We start from the raw sequence: 19,485 nt of genomic DNA, 5'->3' as shown, positions 1-19,485 counted from the left end.
AACTGTGTGGGCATCTGAGGGCCAAGGCTGGGGTTCACACCGCACAGCTGTGTGGACATCTGAGGGCCAAGGCTGGGGTTCACACCGCACAGCTGTGTTGGGCACCCTAGGGCCGGTCACTGGAACCATACCAATACCCACCCTTGGAGTTCTTTGCTGACCTGGTCTTGGGGGGCTTCAGGTGTGTAGCAGCTTGCAGGCTCCAAGGAGCAGAACCCATCCCCGACACCAGCCAGCACACAGCCATAAATCTCTTTGGTTTTTATTATTACAAATACACCATGGCTCCATCACACTCAGGAAATCTGTATTCTACATGTTCTATATACCCTTTCTTTTCTACCTGGGCAGGGCCATATAGAAGTGTCCAAGCCACGTGTGGATACAAGACATGTCTGACAGAAACAGTTCAACTCATAGCTTATCGTGATGCCATTTCTCCAGCTGTACAAGAGCTCTACAGAAACATGCCAGGGCTTTCCAGAATGTGGAACTGCTTGATTCACATTTGTGAGCTCCGAAATGCTGCAGTTCCCTTTTTCAGGCCCTCTGCACAGTCAGAAAAGTCCATGCTTTGGAGAGGTCCTTTCTGGAGGTCAGAGCCAGGTAATCTGTATGTTCAGTGGGTCAACAACCACGAGTAGAGGGATCAAAATCTAAAAAAACAAAACAAAAACAAAAACCTGTCTCTCCTCTATCCCTTCCCTACCTGTCCAAGGCTCAGATCTCAATACGGTGCAGCCCATGTATGTTGAAGTGTGATTTGGTTTCAAAACATTCAATGGTCTCTTTGGCAAACTGAGAGAAAGTGGCAGGGAGCTGCTGCAGTACACTCCTCCTTGGTCCTTCCTGCTAATGCTTCATCCTCTCCAGTAACCGCTGATAGACAGGAGCTGAAAATGGGAGCATGAGAGCCAGTGAGATGCAGGTGTCCCCCGTCTGTCTGGTGTGCCACCATCTGTCCGGGACTCTTAGTCTTTTTGAATTAGTGATACTAGGGGATGATACTAGAGCCACATGCATGCTTGGCAAATCTCTCACCCCTGAGTGATCGCCATGCCCACTTTTCACTTTTACTTTTGAGTCAAGATCTCACTAGATTGATCAGATAGCTTTGAACTCATTCTGTAGCCTATCTAGACCTTAGGTTTGCAATCCTCCTGCCTCAAACTACCAAGAGGTTGGGATCATGTACCATCGGGTCCAGCTTCAGAATCTCATGGGCAGAAGCCATGAGGCCCCTCTGCCATGTTCTCCTGTTCTGGTACATAGTGGGGCCTCTGGGGTTGGTGAACTTCATGTCTTACTCAGTATTTGATGTTTTGGCTTTTCTTCATCTATCATCTCGGAATGATATCCTCAGCGTGGGAGCCTGCCAAGCCCTGCGCAATCTTCCCAGGCTCCCTGAGCCCAAAGCCACATCCACCCCGACGGGCTGTCGCCCCGCTATCTTCACGTCACAGAGAAGGAAACTAGACTGTCTGTCTGACCCCAGCTGACCTTGCTACTCTGACCCTGAGGGCCAGGCTTCTTTTACTGCACATGATAACAGACGGCAGATTGGCTCTGCTAGGGACTGGTGGGCTCACTAGCCCAGACGGGACAGCAAACCCAGACACTTACCGAGCCTCACGGACCTCTGGGCAGCCTGAAAGAACAAACAGTCATGGGTCAGGCTTTCTTTTCATTTATTTTTCTTTCCTTCCCCTTGGTCTCTGTCTTCCCCTCCCTCCCCACCTCCCACCTCCCAACATTCTTTCTTTCTTCCTTCCTTCCTTCCTTCCTTCCTTCCTTCCTTCCTTCCTTCCTTCCTTCCTTCCTTCCTTCCTTCCTTCCTTCCTTCTTTCTTTCTTTCTTTCTTTCTTTCTTTCTTTCTTTCTTTCTTTCTTTCTTTCTTTCTTTCTGAGACAGGGTCTCACTATGTAGCCCTGGATCACCTGGAACTTGTGGCAGTCCTCCAGAGAGGAAGGACTGTAGCTGTGTATCATGCCTGCCTCGGGTGTCAGGTTTCCTAGTACACATTGTCACTGAACCTGTGTAGGGAGGGGCTGTGCACTTGGCCATCTCAACTTAGAACAAATGCGAAGGAGGGGAAGAGGAAGGGGAACGCTGAGCCCATGGGCCTCAAAGACCCCCTCCGTTAGCTCGGTGGCCTTTGGTTGTACAAGCCCCCTTTCAAGTGTGGGCTTATGTAGAGATAGACATTCCTGGGGGACCCCAAGTGAGGCTTTTCCACTGAGGCCAAAGCTTAGAGTTGGGGGTGGTGATCAGCTGGAGCATCTCCCGAGAGTAAGAGTGCAGAGCCCTTGTGGAGGAGATCTCTGTTCAAAAGTAGAGGGCTGTGTTAGATAGAGCTCCAGCCTAGGCTCTGGGGTCAGGACTCAAGCCTGAAGCCTCTTCTCTTGAAACCAAAGCTTTAGTAACCTACTAATGGGCTTCCCCTGACTCAGAGGACCCCTCACCATGCTCTAAGCTGGCAGGGGACCCAGCAAGGAAACTCAGGAAGAGAGAGATTCTGGGTGAGGCATACAGGGCTGAGGCCAGGGAGGCCAGCTCCACACACACTACAGGAGCCACACACTGCAGAGGATGGGTAAGCTTTGGAAAACGGAAGACTAATTTGGAGGCCTCCGAGTGAGCTGTCCCCACGAGCAAGGTGGATCCCACGGCTGCTTTCCTTGCCCACGGCTTTCTGGTGGAAGAACACGTACCCTGGAAAATGCCGATGCCTGTTTGAAGATTTCAAGGGCAGAGTCCGCCAGCTCATCTCCTCGTTCCTGTGGCCGGTTGGCTAGAGAGAAAGAAAAGCCCACTGTCTGCTACCCGCATTTCAGTGCACACACAGCCCGGCTCCCTCTGTCACCAGCGTCTCCATGCACACACACATGTCTGGACCTTGTCTGCTACCAGCACCCCTGTAAATATGCATGCTGGGAAATGTAAGAGTTGGGATAAGATAGGAGGCAACTCAATAAGAAATACACCCTCAAGTTCTTTAGTGTGTCATCTTGAAACCATAGCTCCCATTCACTTTCCAGTCAGCCACAGGGAGGCCATACTCATGTGCACCATTAATTTAGGACCACAGATGAGGACCTCACCTGGCAGTTGCAGAACACTGTTGATGGCATAGACCACGCCATTGGTGGCCATGATGTCAGTTTCGGCAACTGGTTCCTTGTTGACGCTCACCACATTGTTTTTCTAAGGGAAGAGACAACAGTTGTTAATGTGGAGATGACTGGCTTCATTTGTTCAGCAGGCACCTGCTGACCACACACCCACACTGCACATGGGTGGCAGGGCTTCTCTGGTGAGCAGTGGCCCTTCCCCACTGCAGACTCCCCCTGCCTTGTGTAAGCTCAGCGCAGTACAATCGGCAGGATTCCTGCCCTCACCCGATGGGGCTAAGGAGGGAGACTGTCTCCCAATAGAAGTGAGAGCTGAGGTGCAAGAAAGGCCACAGAGCCCCTTGAAACTACGGAGGTGGGGAGGTCGCCTCGGGGTGAATGCTTTCTTGGACAGCCCCTGTGCCTGCGACAGACAGGATTCTAACAGGTGAAACTCAATCCTGAGAGACCCTGAGTGACCTTGAGTTAAAGAGATCTCTCCCAGCCTTCCTCCCATGTCTTCCCATGCTCTCCAAGGATCTGCTGAGCAAGGGACACCAAAGATCCAGAGAAAGGAGCAGACAGCCACCAGCGCCTATCACAGGGATGGCCTCTGCTGAGTGAGGCTGCTGCATTCTTTCCAAGGTAGAAACACTTTCAACACAGCTCCAAAGCTGAGCACCACCCTCAACACACAGCTAGAGATGGCTCCCAGAGGAGCGCCAGAATGGAAGGGCCTCTTAAGATGCCAGTCATGGGATAGCTCAGTGCGAGCCTGGCTTCAGGGACTGGAACTGGGGAAGAAGGCAGGGGACCGACTTCTCACAATGAGTAACTACTTCCCACTTCCTGAAGTTCACAATCCGCATCAGTTGCCCTATTGCCCCGAACATCTGGAAGTTCTTACATCTAACTATAACTCCTTGGCATCCCTCAGGAGTTCCTCTCTCCTCTCTGTCTTTGGACAAACCACACTCAGAGGTTCAGTTAGCATCTTAAAAGTTGTGTGCCTGGTGAGGCGTGTCCTCAAGACGGCACGGCAGCACGCAGCCAACCTTCCCTCGACGTACTCACCGAGCTAACTTCCAGCTTGTCCCCTTGGAGAGACTTCAGCCGCACCAGGGCTCCGATGCCTCCGCTAACCAGGATTTCGTCACCGATGTGGTATTTCAGGATGTTGGTAAGTTCCTTGGCATTTGCTGTAAGATTGTGGGATTGTTAAGCACAAGAGTGGTGGCTGGTGAGGTTAAGGGACAAGAGAAGATACCCGTGGTTTCTCCTGAGGACAACCCACTGAACCAGCAGAAGTGTGTACTGAGTACCCACTGTGTGCACAGATGATGGTCCACTCTGCCTAACGGTCAGCAGACAAGTGTGTCTGTGAGCTGGCCCTGTAGCCAGCAGGCAGCTAAGTTAAGCTGAATTCTGTGGCAGCTGAGAAGGAGTTAATCCATACTCCTCTACGTGTATGACTCATGTTTCCATGAGCTAAATATTTGCCTGGAAAGCCAGGGACCTTTCCAGCATCGGCATCTGGGATGCTTCACCATTGACATGGCTCCTGCCGACTATAACACAGTAGTGAAATATTTACACATTATGCCCTCAAGTGCATTTTCTGCTGGAGAGAGCTATTTCCTGGAGGGAGAACTTGAAAGATTGAACAGCTGTGCTTCGGAGGAGCCATGGAGCCGATGAGGTCAGGGCTGAGACAGTTGATCCCTCCACAGCATCCTTCCTCCCCGGCACATCACAACATTCCCTCCAGCCCACATCAGTTTCTCTGCCAACTGGGGCAGGCATCCGATGCCTTGCCCAAGTTACAGGAGAGGCAGCACCTAAATCTGCCAGCTATTCCCTGGTCTCTGATCCTCCCATAGACAGCCAATGGCTTTTTTCCCCTAGGGCTTATGAGTGGCTATTCCCAGGACCAGGAAAGCCAGAGGAAAATTTAAAACGTTTTAGAGAGTTCATTTGGTCATCAACACGTCTATACAGTGTTAGGGCCTAGGGCCCCCTGTACCGAGGGACTCCCAGACATCTACACTGAAGCTGGTACGAGTTCCCCTTCCACAAAAATATGGCCCAGAGGTGCAAAGTCAAGCTAGGGCCTCCTATCTAGGTCCCCAACACCAGGGCCAACCTTCTCCCCCTCAGGTGTCATTTACCCTACCCCTAGGGCTGGGAGGCTGCTTGGGAAGCTTTCTCCACACCCCTCCTCCATTCTCACACATCTCAACAAGAGGGAATTGGAGCAGGCACAGGCCTCCTGGGGAGTATTCCATTATGGGGCTGAGAGGATGGACGTTTATGTGCAGACTGAACTTCTCCCCTCTCCTCAGGAACCTGCGTCAGCACCACAGACACAGGCATTTGCTTGGCAATAAATAAAATTAAACAGGACACAAATGTAGTTCCTTGCGGACTGCAACCTGAGCCTTCTGGTCTCCTGCAGGAAGGGAGGCATAAACAATGTTTGTTCTGAGGCTGGCTGAGTCTCTTCCTTTTCGTCCATTTTGTACCCCGGCTCACCTTGCTGGGAGGGTGGGCATGCATCAGAGGTAAAGTCCATCACCCCATCCCATCTCACTGTCAAAACCACTGTCTTGTTAATGGAACGTGTGTCTTGTCCTGTGTGTTACATTCAATCTGCATCACAGTGAGCTGGGAACTATTGCCAACCTCATTTGTCTAAAGGGGAAACTGAGGCTCAGAGAGGTTCAGCAGCTCGCTCACCTTCTTGGCCACCACCCTCAGCTGAGTTGCCCAGGGAAGGCTTTTTAATCTCTGAAGACACTTAATGCAGGTCAGTGGTTTCATGATCACAGACCCCCAGTGGAAAGCACACCTCAGTGGCTAATTTCTTTTTGCTTGGCACTGTGTCCAAGGAAACTGAGTGGCATCACCTCTGCCCTCCTACAACCAGCTGAAAGTCAACTGGCCCAAGAGAGGGAAGGAAGGGAGGGGCCCTCGGGTCCCCCCTTTGCCATGGCCCTACTATGAGGGAAAAGGCTCTGGCTGTTTTCTGTGTCCTTTGTCCCAAGTCTCCCTGGCTCCTGTCCTCACCCCACCCCATTTTCCACTGTTGTCCCATTTGCTGCCCCCTTAATCCTGCCCACATGTCTACAACATGGCCTCACCACCAAGTCCCTCTGTAATGCATTACTTGTCTCCTGGGATGGCCTGGATGGCCTGCTATTTCAGAGAAGCTGGAATATCTGCTTAAATTGCTCTTTACCCAAGAGTTTGTTCAGTTCATCTGCAGGCATGGCTTGGAAAGCTTCATTTGTGGGAGCAAAAACAGTGTAGACCCCTTCCCGGTTGAGGGTCTCCATCAGTCCTGCAGACTGGATAGCGGCCACCAGCATGCTGGAGACAAACAGAGAAAACCAGTTTGCTTTCCGTGCCCCCTGGCAGCAGGAGGGGAGACCGCTGCACTTCACGTGTCTTCACTGAGAACCAGTGTTACACACAGGAGATACGGCCACAGGGAAGAAGAAAGGGGAGAACCAGCATGGCTGACCCAGAGCCTGGCTGAGGCAGTGTCGGCTGAGTGTGTGATCCTGGGGAGCCAGAGGTCCAGTCTCCCAGCCCTTGGGCAGATGGCTGAAGTCAGTGCCTGGGAAACATTGGCTTGATAGCACTCATTAGAGAACTAGCAGTTGGAATCAGAGGGATCGAGGTAAGAACGCAAAGGGACACAGTGGCCTCAGCTGCCTATAAATAAAATGCAGAAAGAGGAAGGTGCGACAGGTCCGTAAAGCCTGGGCTCTTAGCTCACAGGGGACTTTCTGGTGTGAGTGATACCCTTGTGTAGGGATAAAAATGACCCCCCGTACAGTGGGCATGAGGAGTACACTGCTGGCGGGAGTCCTGTTTGAGACCCTCATCCTCTCCACACCCCAACCAAGGATGATCACACCAGTGTGTCACTAGCGTTAGGTCACCCCCTGGGAAGTAGGACAAAAGAGTTGAGGTCCAGCATGACCACTCGACAGCCCTGGGATGGTTACCTAAAACGATTGTCCCCCTTCAGGACATCCATAACGGTCCCCATTGGGGGGGTCAGCATCCGGTCCATGGTGAACAGGGTCCCATAGCGTCCCCTCTTGTCATGAGCAGCAATGCAGCTGTTTTCAATGCAGAGGCTCTGCACAGAGAGGGGGAAAGGAAGGGAAGGGGTTGTCCTCTCTGGCAGGGGCCTCCAGTGGCATCCCCCGCAGAGTGTTTCTCAAGGAAGGGTGGGCATAGCGGTTCTGATAAAATGACACGAGGACTCCATGACAAGATCAGTCTCACAAGACAAAGATCAACAGACGGACTAGAGGTAGTTCACTGTTGATTTAACCAGAGATGATTTCATGACTGGTTCATTTCACCAGTCACTGGACATCTTTGGCTAAACGGTCCTGTTTGGCCCCAGACCAGGAGCAATCCGTGCTCTTTCCTGTCCCATATGGGACGGTCTTGGATCAAAGAGGGCTGAGTTTCGTGGGGCTTCTCTTCACAGAGGCCTGGGAGGACCCAAAGTCTCCATGCTCTCCCCCGTCTGTCCATCCTGCTGGGTCTCCGGTAGCCCCATTCAGTTAGGTTGGAGCCTTATTCTCCAAGCCTGCAGGAGAGGAAGTGTCCTCGAGCACCAGGGACTTCCCAGAAACTGCTTCCCCTTTATTAGAAGCCAGTTCTTACATAAGCCCCTGGCTATTGAAGACTTTAAAAAAAAAAGAAGAAAGAAAAAACATTTTGTAGGGCCAAAGCCAAAGAAGGGGCGTGAGTTAGGACCTAGAACTTACATTCCGATAAACAAAAACTCGCAGTTTTTTGCCACCCAGGGTGTCCAGTGTCTGTCCATGGTACAAATACTTGGAAGCCAGTTGCTCTTTGACCATATGATTCAGAAGCAAAGTCTTCATTTGGGCATCAATGTGAGGGGCACCATCTGCAAGCAAAGGGGTGGACAGATCCAGAGAGTCAGGCTCCTGAGATGGAGTGGATGACGAGACACACAGAGCAGAAAGCCCATCCCCCTCGTGGTTTGGAAAGGGAGACAGAGAGGAAGCGTGGCTGCCAAAATCCCTTAATATTTGGCATCTATTATAGAAAAAAGTAGCTGTAGATACTGAGGGGTTTTGTACTTTTGCCCTCAAAGGGAGGAGAGGGTCTTCCTTGCCATCCCCATGGTGGTAGCTCAGCTGACCTCTGCCCTTATACACTGATGTTGACCCTGCAAACGAAAAGCCGAAGCCTGCTCCATTCTCCCGCCAGATGCGAAATATTGAGTACTGAGGAAAAGATTCCCCGGTACATTTTTGGCAGTTTCAGATAAACAATGGGTAGTCCAAAGTTTCTGATAGAGTCACATCTGCTTTGGACTATGGTAGGCAGAAGGTTCCAAGGCTATTGTTGTAAATCAGGGCAAGTGCTGTAGGGATGCGGCAGCTGTCCCAGAGACAACAGAATAGCAGAATGTGTTCCCCATGTTACCTTTGAACACAGAGTTCAGAGGGGCCAGGAAGGTCAAGTGCTCTTTTCCAGAGATATGTGAGCTGAGGCCAGCTTGTCTGAGGAGGTCAATGGCTGTGGACACATCAGATTCTGCAGCCAGCTCAAGAAGTGTCTTGGCTACAAGAAGGAGAAATGGAGTTCAAAAGGTAACAGGGCCATGTGTATATGTCACGGTCCACCCTAGACAGATGGACATCGGCAGGAACCACAGTCGCTTGGTAGCAGGCAGCAGTCCCAGGCCCCAGACTGGCTTGGCCTGGGCCTGTTTGACTGGGGAGAAGAGGCAGCGTGGCCTGTGTAGCCACTTCTGAAGATACTCCCATAGGAAGAGACTGGCTTCCTTTCTGAATGGAAATCAAAAGTCCATCCAGCCTTCTTCCCTGAGCCAGTGGCCTTGGGTTCTCTAAGGAGAGAAAATGCTATGACATCAACAAATGGCCTTTTGGGCCCAACCACAGGATGCAGACTAGAAAGAGCTCTAGGATGGAGTCTCATTCCTTTCCTAGATACCCTAAAATGTTCCTGGTTGCCTCAGGACAGTGTCTGGTTCACATTTCCCATAGACCTTAGGTTCATGGTAGGTACGGGGCTGTGTACTGTACCAAGGGCAGGGAATGGACCAAAAGATTGCTGGATACGCCTGGCCCTGCCTCAGGGGTGACTGAAGAGGGAGGAAGCTGGGTAGGACAGAGGCCCTGAGGCTCACTTACCAGAATCTGGGATGAGCAGCTCATCAATGAAATGGATAACACCGTTGGTGGCCATGACGTCTTTGTTGGAGATGACAGCCTTCCCATTGATGGTGAGCATGTCTCCACTGCAGCCCACCTCCAATGTGGTGCCCTCTAGGGTCTCCATGGACACTCCAGCGACAATGGCCTCAGCACACAAGGCTGACTTCAGGATGTGATTGTTTAGCAGGTCTGTGGCAGAACAGGACACAGGTCTAGCGCCTGCCATGGCCTGTCTGGAGGGGCCGACTCCCAGCCTGCCTGTGGCTGAGGACTTTGCTGGGGTACCACAGGGACCACATCCTCATCTCTTGCCTATCACTGTCTAAAACCATTGGGACTCTGTGGTCAGACTGCCTGGGTTTAAATCCCCTGGCTGCGGATCCTGGGCCAGCTACTTAGCCTGCTTGAGTCCCTTGAGTCTCATCTTCCTTATGAGTAAACAGATGAGATTGGCATTGTCTCCTAGGCCTGAAATGCAGGCCTCTCCGTGACAGTGAAACACCAACCATTAGCTCATAAGCACTGGGCTTCAGGGTGAATTCTCCTAACGGGCCAGGGAGAAGGGGAAACCTCCACTGGGCCCACCGTGGGTCTTTATGTCTTAGGCCTTTATAAGACATTAATTAGAATGCGGCAGGAAATGATGAAAACTGCCCCAAAGGAGAGCTGTGAGTTACTTGTATGTCTTGTTTCCTGGCTTATGTTCATCTTACCCCAAGGTCTAATGGTGGCCGGGATCTGTCTTAGAGGATGGTGCAACCATTGCTTACTCATATGTCTAGACACTACTTTAGAGGCAGGTGTCGGGGCAGTCATAAGGTGAAGCCTCCACATTCACACCTCTAACAGAATCTCAGGGTCACTTAGGATCCCTGTGCAGAGCAAGCAGCAGGGACCAGTCAAGGACATGCCCTGCCCTCTCCCCAAGTCCACAGGTTCCCAGATGCTGCTCTCCAATGTCACCAAGGTCCTTTGTCTCAGCTTCACCACAGAGCGGAGTTTCAGTTTATCCTTCAGCGTGGGAACCAAAACTGCCCTGTCACAGTTCGGAGGAAGCTCTGAGGCTGACAGAGGCACCAGAATTCTGGAAACAGACTCTGAGAACCAGTACTGACCCAACTCAGTCAGCAGAGAAGGGACAAATCTGTGCCGGGCCAAGCAAGGTGGTATGCTTGTAATCCCAGCACTCAGAAGTAAGACTGCCTTGAATTGGAGGCTAGCCTAGGCTACACAGTGAGCCCTGTCGGAATGAGGCCTTTGGGGGATCATGCTTCTTAGAGAAGTAAACTGAAGTCCTGGGGTGAAGTAGGGGCCACACGGGTGTGAGAAGAGCAGGACCAGAAGTCAGGCTTCAAACAAAATATGCCAGCCCGGGGCTGCTTCCTGCCTGCCTGTCAAGCACCTAGAGACAAAACCGGGCACTGCTGATGTAGACCCCACCCCTCTGCCTTCAAGTCTGCAGCTATAGCAGCAGAGGGCGGGCCCCTGATTTGAGCAAACTGGTTGCTGCATAGAAGAAGCAGATAAACAAAAGGCCTCTATAGCTGGGGTCTGTAATTGAGTTCCAATATCAGCGACTATAAAAATGCGCTGTGTACAAGGGATTTTTTGATGCACGTGATAGTTTAGATGCTGAATGCCCCCTGCCCTCCCCAAGGCCTCTATGTTAAAGGTTTGGCCCCTAGGGTGGTACTATTGGGAGGTGGTGACAACTTTAAAAGGTAGGGCCAGTGAGAGGTCTTTAGGTCACTTGGTGCCCAACCTCCAAAGCCACAGGCTTGAAAGCCATGGGGTCAAGTGATCATGCAATAACACATCCAAGATTGTGAGCCAAAGGAAGTCTTTGCTCTTTGTAATCTGGCTCTATCAGGCGTGTGTGCAGAGATGCAGCCGCACCTCTCCGGGAAGCTTCCTAGCCCTCGACGCTTCGCCCATCCTCACTGCACTCACCAGACCATCTCAACAGCTTCTTCGAAAGCCTTCTGCCTACCCGACTTTGACTTTCTTGAAGGCACACTTCGGGCTGTCCTCGCTGCGGGGTACCAGTTCTCAGGCCACAATAGGCATTTTAAAGGACAACACTCATCTGGTACAGCCCCCATCTGTGCTTTCTGAAGTGTCCCCGTCCTCCTCTGCCTGGCCCGTCCTCCCCTGCCTGGCCTGAAGAGTTTAAATGCAGAGGGTGTCTGTAAAGCACTAGGCATCTTACATGGTACACTGCCAAGGTAGGTGTCAATGAAGTCATGCCTAGTGATGTCTGGGAGGAAGAATGTGGACTTTACAGGGTCTAGAGGTTCACTGGGCAGCTTAGTGCTAGTGATCCTCCAGAAGTCCTAGAATTAAAGGGGGTCGGTCAGGTGAGGTAAGAGTGGGAACACTCCTAAATCTACCTTCCACGCCTAACTTAGGAGCTGAAAGATGGAACCAGCAATGGAAATCAGCTGACCATTACTGATTCCTAACTATTATTTTTTGGTTACCCATGAAGCCTCTGGCCAGACATAGAAAGATAGACTTAAAAGGTCACCAAGATGATTCCAGTTGAAGGATGCCACCGCCAGCCACCCACACCTGATTCCTCCAAGCTGCGTAAGCATCACCCATCCACCTGACAGTTCGGGCCACTCCAGTTTTGTTGCCTTTATTTAGCCAGGGTCAGCTGGGGACCCCCAGAACTGGCTCTGCTTGGCTTCCACAGCGACATGGCCACAGAGAACAACACAAGCCAGGGTTGCCATGGACATCCTGAAACTGTGGCATTAGCGTAGGCCAGGGCTCCGTTGGGCTCCTCTAAGGAGGCAGCAACATGAGCTGAGACTGCTCACCTCTCAGGGCCTCTGGGTCACCCAGGATCCGGTTCAAGGTCTCAGCGGGGATCTTCTCAAAGGCCTCATTGGTTGGAGCTAAGAGTGTGTACTGACCATCACCCTCCAGCAGGGTATTGAGTCCTGATGCAGCCACAGCAGCCTGTGTGGGGAAGGGAGGAAAAGTTCCTAGGCCCACCTGGCAAGACGCACACATCCTGGCTATGCCTCCCTTGGGGACCCGAGACATTTAGGGAAGTCCCAAGCGAGAGAGGAGCCTGGCTGAAGTTCTGTGTCAACATGGACTCCACAAGCCCCAGCCTGTGCTCCAGCCACATTGGCTCTTTTTCAGGTGTTGATGGATTCGCTCCATTCCACCTCTACATCTTTATCCAGTAGTTCCCTCTGCCTCTCTCTCTCTCTTTGCTTCTCGGACTCCTATTCCTTCAAACCTTGACCAAAATGCCATTCCTCTTGGCATAGGTTCTCAAAAGACAGTGAGCCTGACTGTCATGTCTCCCAGCTATAATCTTACAATTATGGAGGGTAAAGATCACATGACTCGGGGTTACACAGCATCCAGAACAATGTCCTAGCAGCCGGAGCTGCTTCTCACTGCGCTCAGATAGAGAGCCTCCCCGTCTGTAAGGCCTGCAGGATCTTCAGCCCGCAGGCTTCCCTTCAGCAGCGGTGCTTCTGCATTGGGGCTGTGTAGCCTGGGATGTTCTCATCGTTCAGCCTCTCCACTCAAAGCATTTCTTCCAAAGAAGCCTTCCTTGGCCATCTCTCTTGGGCTACACTGCCCACCATTCATTTGCTGACTCTCCCTGGCCATCCCTCTTGGGCTACACTACCTGCCATTCATTTGCTGACTCTCCCTGGCCATCCCTCTTGGACTACACTATCTGCCATTCATTTGCTGACTCTCCCTGCCCATCCCTCTTGGGCTGCACTGCCCACCCACCATTCATTTGCTGACTCTCCCTGGCCATCCCTCTTGGGCTACACTGCCCACCCACCATTCACTTGCTGACTCTCCCCAAGCTCATCACACTGTCCTGCCTTGTTCACATCTCATCTGTCTTCCCAGAAAGAATAGAAGCCATTTGGCTCACTGTGTCCCCCGGCACCTAGGCCTGGAAGTGACAGGGTTTAAGAAGCATGCACTAGAAGGACACATGGGTATCAGGGAGGGCTAAAGGAATAAGAAAGAGGAAATCTTTTTTTTTTTTTTTGTCAATCCCAACAGTAAGGGGAAGCTACTCAATAGGACTCTGTGCTGATAACGAAAGTTTGCGCTGTCAAATTTGGGGTAACAGCCCCTTGAAGACCCAGAAGAGGCAGGGAGAAGCCGTTAAAGAGCTAGACTTCCTGGGGCCTCCCTCAGCCAGCCAAGAGCTCTCCCCAAATGCCAAGGCCCCTCTGCACCCATGCTGGTGTGTGTTTGTCTCTGCATTGGAGATCTCCAGGGAGGGGCTGTCCCACTCCCACTGTGTACTCTGTGGTTAGGAAGTTCTCCTTGAATCAGGCAAAATCCCTGACATGGCAGCCTTTGCCCACTTCCTCCTGTGTGGCCAGTGCCAACAGGAAACCTCTGGCCTTTCCAGTTGTTAGACATATGCCTTCAGCCAGAGCAGTCAGGGGCCGGCTCAGGAATCAAGACTACACTCTGAGTCACAGCAGCAGACTCTCTGCAAGGTCTATACTCCAGACACATTGGAATGAGGACATATGGCCTAGAAACACCACACCAGCTGATGAGCCATTTGTAATAGTGTCCTGTGTGGGAAGGAGCATCAGGAAGGAGGGCCCTCATACTTCTGGACTTTACAGTTCAGCCTTAAGGCTCAGAATACTGTCTACCACTGTAACAGACCGCTGGATTATCCAGAATAACCAAAGAAAGGAAATCTTTGCAACAGGGGCATTGCTTGGAATGGGTCAAGCTCAGTACTCATTAGTATCTTCTCCAAATAACCACATTTGGGACATCCTCAGGCCCCTTTGGGGAAGCCAATTGTCCCCAGCATGGGCCTCTACTCAAAGTGGTCCCTTACCCGAAGGGTCTCAAAGGTGTCTTCAATCTCAATGATCTGCTGAATATTGTTGGTAATGGTGGAAATGACCTTATCGATGAGATGCACCACACCGTTGGTTGCATGGTGGTCAGCTTTCAGCAACCGGGCACAGTTCACTGTGACAATCTGTCCGGAGAAGAAGCAAGGGTGAGCAATACAAGAGGCTTGAGGAAGGGCAAACTCCAGGAAGGGCAGACCGTGGGTCCACAGCTGGGAGCCGAGTGGGAGCAGGGAGGGTCTGTAGAGAAGACCCAGGAGGCAAGGGCTTGTCACCGTTTATCACACCACAGGATAGAACCCTAGAAAGAAACACCCCAGGTGGGCCAGGGGAGGGTTTGCTATGGACAGAGGACAGTGCTGGGTGCTGGGTAACTGGGCATGCCCCTACCCCGTTGGGATAGTGATGGATCTGGATGTTGGAATTCTGGTACATGGAGGTGAGGGCCATGCCATGCTTCAGCTCATCGGTCAGGACCCGCCTGTCCACCATATGGTAGCGGAGCGCGTTGAGCAGTTCGATGTTGACGTTGCTTACCAGGGAATCCAACACTTCCTAGAAAGAAAGGGCAGACAGTTAAGAGACAGCAGCCCTCTACTCAAGGGAGAGGCCCCGGCTCCAAGTGGACCCACACCCCTCTTCTGCCAAGAGTCCCTCCTTTAATAAGCATCAGTGGGTAGATGAGGCCACTGGAAGGCACCCGGGGAGCCCCGCTTTAACTTTCCCTCAGGGGTTAAGGGAAAGGGTGTCTGACACAGCAGGAGAACCCCACTGTGTGACCAGGCCTCAGGAGAAAGGCAGTTCCCAGGACAAGCGCCCCGAGCAGGAGGCTCCTCTCACCGCAGGCAAGGAAGCCCAGGCCTCGTTGCTAGGGGTAAAGATGGTGAAGCTGCCGGGTCCCTCCATCTCAGGCCTCAGCTTTTCCGTGCGGTCTGTGTAGAGCTGCGTGGTGGTCGATCCCACGACTCCCAGAGTCTCGTAGAGGTTAGAGAGCGGGAGAGCTGCAGAGGCAGAGGGATGGCTGTGAGCCCATCCTGGATACACACCTACCCTGTTTCTTTGTCAGCAGGGATGGTGGGCACAGCTGCAGAGCAAAGGGAGGCCAGGTGGGTGGAGAGAAGCCCAGACATCTGTTGATGGAGGTGCCTAAAACTCACGCTTCGTAGAACCAACCACTCCGTGAGCGAGCCAAATGCCCCCCCCCGCTCCCCCCCCCCCCCGTGTGGACCAGCCTAGCGGGGAGTTTCTAATTGTTTTAAGCACAGCAGAGCAAAGCTTCTGCTCCTGTGTGTTTGGATAAAGCAGGCAGAAGCAAGAGGGAAACTCCCGACTGGTCTCACAGACTTCCCTAGCTGTTACCACTTACTCCCCGACAGCTTGGCTAGTGTGAAAGAAGTGTAAACCTTCCGGGTCATTTGCGCATTTCTCAGGAACTGCCTGCCATTGGAAACGGCCCTCTTAGATGGCAACTGGATGTCTGTTCACTTTCTAAGACAGACTCACTGTGGAGCCCCAGGCTGGCCCTCAGCTCACGGTGATCCTCCTGACTCAGCTTCCTGAGAGCTGGGATAGCAGATGTGTGCACATACACAGACTAGTGTTCATCCTTAAGTAATCTGAGACTATCACCCCAAAGTTGAGTCCCCCCACAGGCCAACGCCCTTATCCCTTTTGATCTCTCCAACTGCCCTCTGCTTTGCTTAGTGATGCTATGGCACTGGCCACCTAACTACATCATCATGATCTTGACACTAAGTCAAATTGCTTTCTTTTTTAAATTCCTGTTCATATCTTAATTTAAAAACTACCTTGAATTTCAAAGCTAAGACAAATGCAAACCCTGAGTAATTGCTGTGTGGCACTAAAGGTTCTGATACGATTCACAGGTATCACCCCATCTTTGGCTGACTGTGGCCATCTGTGGGCCCCTTTGTTGCCTATGGGTCTGTGGGCCCCTTTGTTGCCTATGGGTCTGTGGGCCCCTTTGTTGCCTATGGGTGAGCCCACCAGGTCTGCTGTGCTCCTCCTGCTGGTCCAGAGGCCAGAGACCTGTTATCCTGGCTGATCCCCAGCAGGGCTAATGAGCCCCTGAAGGGCTAACGGATCACCCTAATTAGATGTTCCGAGGATCCCTGCCAGAGACTGAGGCAAGGGCAGAGCCTGCAGCCACTGGGAAGAGGCTGGACAGAGTGGAGTGGCCTTTCCCCACCTGCTTGGTGAGGGTCAGGAGTAGTGGGGGAGAGGTGCTGTTTTCACCTCCGTCCTCTGCACCTCATGGCTCAGTGAGCGCATGGGAGGGACAACTCAACCTTGTGCCCCCCACTCTGCTGTGGTTCTGCTGCCTTTTGCAGGATAATTCTTCCTCTTGCCCTTCCGTCCCATCCACCCACAGGCAGGGCCTGGCTCACTCACCTGCTGGACAGCCCTTCTCTCCTGGGACCTTCTCATAGCCAGGACAGCACTCATAGCTGATGACTCTGAAAGAGAGATATAGGAGTATGTCCCTCAGCACATCACTCTTCCTCCCAGATGTCCTCAGGGAAGAAATGTCACAGGGACGACAGAAAACAGGCGGCAGGCACAGCGCCCTGACTCTTAGGACAGCGTGTGCTCTATCATGATTGTCCTGATCAGTGGCCAGGAGCACCTCACTTCAGCCTTGTAAAATGTTTCTGATGGTTGCTAGCACCAGCTGTCAACTGACTGGGAAACCAGGTGAAGGTGGCACACTCAATAACCCAATCAGAAACATAACTCACCCAGCAATGACCTCCAACAACCACGCACAGGCAACCAGATGAATGGTGTTCTGGGGAAGGAGCTGGGGGGACTAGAAAGCCCCGTGTGGGTTCTAGCTCTGAACCTACCTCATCCTTACAGTCCTACCTCTTCTCTGGGTCTCAACACACATGTAAAATGCATGTGTGGAGGGTGGAGGGGCTGTGGTTTCTGTCTCTCTTCTGCTATTCTAGAACTTAATTTAATAACCCAAAAGGCAGAGTATGGGTGATCACTGTGCTCTCTTGGTTTTTACTTGCAAACGAAAATAGAGCGCCTCTTCATGAAGCACTTGTTTTGCTATTTAGTTACATTAAAAAACGTATTAAAAACATGTTTACAGTTTCAAATTTAAGACATCTTAGTGATTATTTATAAATTACTTCCCACCTACCCTCATCTTCAACCTTGCCATTGTCTTTCCAGAGGCCCCAATAGCACCAATTTGCATGATCCTCTGCATTTGGATGACATAAGATGTGCAGGGCACTTAACAGTCATTTCTTCAGAAAACTAAAGCCTGTCTGCTCTCCTCCTTCCAAGGAGCCCATTGTGGGCTGCTGGCTGCTGTCGGGACTTCACAAAACATGCTTCAGCCACCCCGATACTCTGAGGACCCCACAAAGCTGAGAGAGTTTCAAATAACATCGCAGCTAGAGGAGCCTGAAGCCCTGTGCTCACGGCTGCCCACAGATGTGCAGCCCCCTCTCCCCCTGCCCCTTCCCCCAAGGCCTGGAGCCAAATGCAAACAATCCAGTTTCCCTCTCTTTCTTGTATCTTAGAGATTTGCCAGTCTTGTTCGTTCAGGGATGACATCATCAGAAAGGAGGCAGGCAGGCGGGAAGAGATGTGGTGCTGGGGGGTGGTGCTGGGGGTGGAGGTGGGGGTGGGGAGGAGTGTGGGCTGAGGAGGCTGCTGGCTCCTGTGAATTCCTTTGGAATCAGTTCAGGAAAGACTCAGTTACGTGAGGATGAAGCATGGTCATCTGTTACCCAGGGGAGGTTTCAGGTTCTCAGACAGCCAGGGAGCTACAGGTGTCACTCGGCTAGACAGACGCCACCCCCTAGACAGAGGCACAACAGGCTACACATTAGTCCGTGTCCTGCTCTCTCCACCCTCTGGCATCCTGCTCTGCAGCACCCCCCCCCCCCACACACACACCTCTCCCTTCTTACCTTGAATCCCTGTACTTAAAGAACTAGACAGACATCAGGGCTGACACTGGCCAACCCACAATGCTAGCTTCTGAATGTGTGCCATCTCCGCCGCTGAAGAACTTGCCAAGGCAGAGTGGTGTAGGAGAAGCCGTCCTGGATGAGGAGGCTCACCTTAGGATCCCTCCATGACTAGTGGGGTGACCTTGGGAACCCACTTCTCTCTGTGGCCTCTATTTCCTGAACCACAGAGTGCAGCATAATTAAAGCAGCTGCTCTACAATTCAGGGAGATCCCCAAGCTTTAAGCCTACAGCATCAGGACCCCGTACCCCAATACACCCACGCGCGCACGTACGCAAGCACATACGCACGCACGCACTCACGCAGAATCCCAGGTTTTCTCTGATAAATACCAAGGCTGGATGGCAAGACGGCTCAGCAGGCACGTGCTATCAAGCCTGACAGCCTGAGTTCGATCCTCAGCCCTACATGGAGGAGAGAACCGATGCCCCTGGGCTGTCCTCTGACCTTTGCGCGAGTAGACACGAGCACGCGCGCGCATGCGCGCGCGCGCACACACACGTAAATAAATAGAATAAATAAATGCAGAAACACCACCAGGGTTCTATGACTGGAGTTGGGGAGGTGGAATCAGATAAAGCCATCGCCTCGATTCAGTTATTCTCCCCAAGTGCCGACGCGGAATTCCACAGAGTTAGAGACGCATTTGGGGAAAACTGGCCTATCCACACAGTGCTCTCTGGGCCCCCTTGGTGAACATGGCTGTTTCATGTTCCGTGGCTTGGAGCGCCCAGCCACACTGCCCACAGACTCTATTCACCAAATGTTAGCTTTCTGAGTTCTAGTCCCCCTCCCCCAAACCAAAGGACAGCCAAACAGCTTGGGTGGCCTCACCAGGATTTCAATGAAGATAAAAGAAGATAAAGTCCTCAAAGTGCATGTGTGTGTGTGTACCTGTGTGTACATGTATGCACAAGAGGGATAGAGAATGACATGAAGGAGAAGTGGAAAGTGGAGGGGCTGATGAGAAAGGGACAACCTGAGCAGAACGGTCTCAGAAGGACAGACAGACAGCTTAGGCTAGTCAGAAAGCAAACTGTGGGGTAGGACGGGCCAAGCGGTCCTTGAGAGCCCAGACACGTGGGGATGTCCCTAGGCTCTCCCCGTTTTAGCGAGGCTAGCTCTTTGACCACTGCTCTTGACCAAGTGCACATTTGAGGGGTCAGATGGATTTGGTGCTGTGTCCGGAGCGCTGAAGGCAAAGCCTTTCTGGTGGGCTCGCTGCCCCGGCCCCCCCGCCC

At 52.1% G+C, this 19,485-nt stretch overlaps 1 protein-coding gene across 1 annotated transcript in view; it reads right to left on the bottom strand.

The window, feature by feature from the left end:
• Positions 1 to 246: 246 nt before the first annotated feature.
• Positions 247 to 19,485, bottom strand: part of Tgfbi (transforming growth factor beta induced) — a 30,074-nt gene continuing 10,835 nt past the window's right edge. Inside the window, exons 3-17 of the mRNA XM_006976758.3 lie at positions 16,642 to 16,706; positions 15,070 to 15,230; positions 14,620 to 14,784; positions 14,211 to 14,357; positions 12,175 to 12,316; positions 9,326 to 9,538; positions 8,595 to 8,732; positions 7,904 to 8,049; positions 7,124 to 7,260; positions 6,349 to 6,479; positions 4,185 to 4,309; positions 3,102 to 3,204; positions 2,712 to 2,791; positions 1,624 to 1,648; positions 247 to 893 (exon numbers count right to left, since the gene is read on the bottom strand). Of these exons, the coding sequence (XP_006976820.1) occupies positions 853 to 893; positions 1,624 to 1,648; positions 2,712 to 2,791; positions 3,102 to 3,204; positions 4,185 to 4,309; positions 6,349 to 6,479; positions 7,124 to 7,260; positions 7,904 to 8,049; positions 8,595 to 8,732; positions 9,326 to 9,538; positions 12,175 to 12,316; positions 14,211 to 14,357; positions 14,620 to 14,784; positions 15,070 to 15,230; positions 16,642 to 16,706 (1,819 nt within the window). The 3' untranslated portion in view covers positions 247 to 852. The remainder of the gene's footprint in view (positions 894 to 1,623; positions 1,649 to 2,711; positions 2,792 to 3,101; positions 3,205 to 4,184; positions 4,310 to 6,348; positions 6,480 to 7,123; positions 7,261 to 7,903; positions 8,050 to 8,594; positions 8,733 to 9,325; positions 9,539 to 12,174; positions 12,317 to 14,210; positions 14,358 to 14,619; positions 14,785 to 15,069; positions 15,231 to 16,641; positions 16,707 to 19,485) is intronic.

The sequence above is a fragment of the Peromyscus maniculatus genome, chromosome 5 (genome assembly GCF_049852395.1).
Source record: "Peromyscus maniculatus bairdii isolate BWxNUB_F1_BW_parent chromosome 5, HU_Pman_BW_mat_3.1, whole genome shotgun sequence".
In the NCBI taxonomy this organism is placed as follows: domain Eukaryota; kingdom Metazoa; phylum Chordata; class Mammalia; order Rodentia; family Cricetidae; genus Peromyscus; species Peromyscus maniculatus.
The sequence above is the reverse complement of the archived record's forward strand: the minus strand, read 5'-3'. Positions and strand labels throughout refer to the sequence as shown.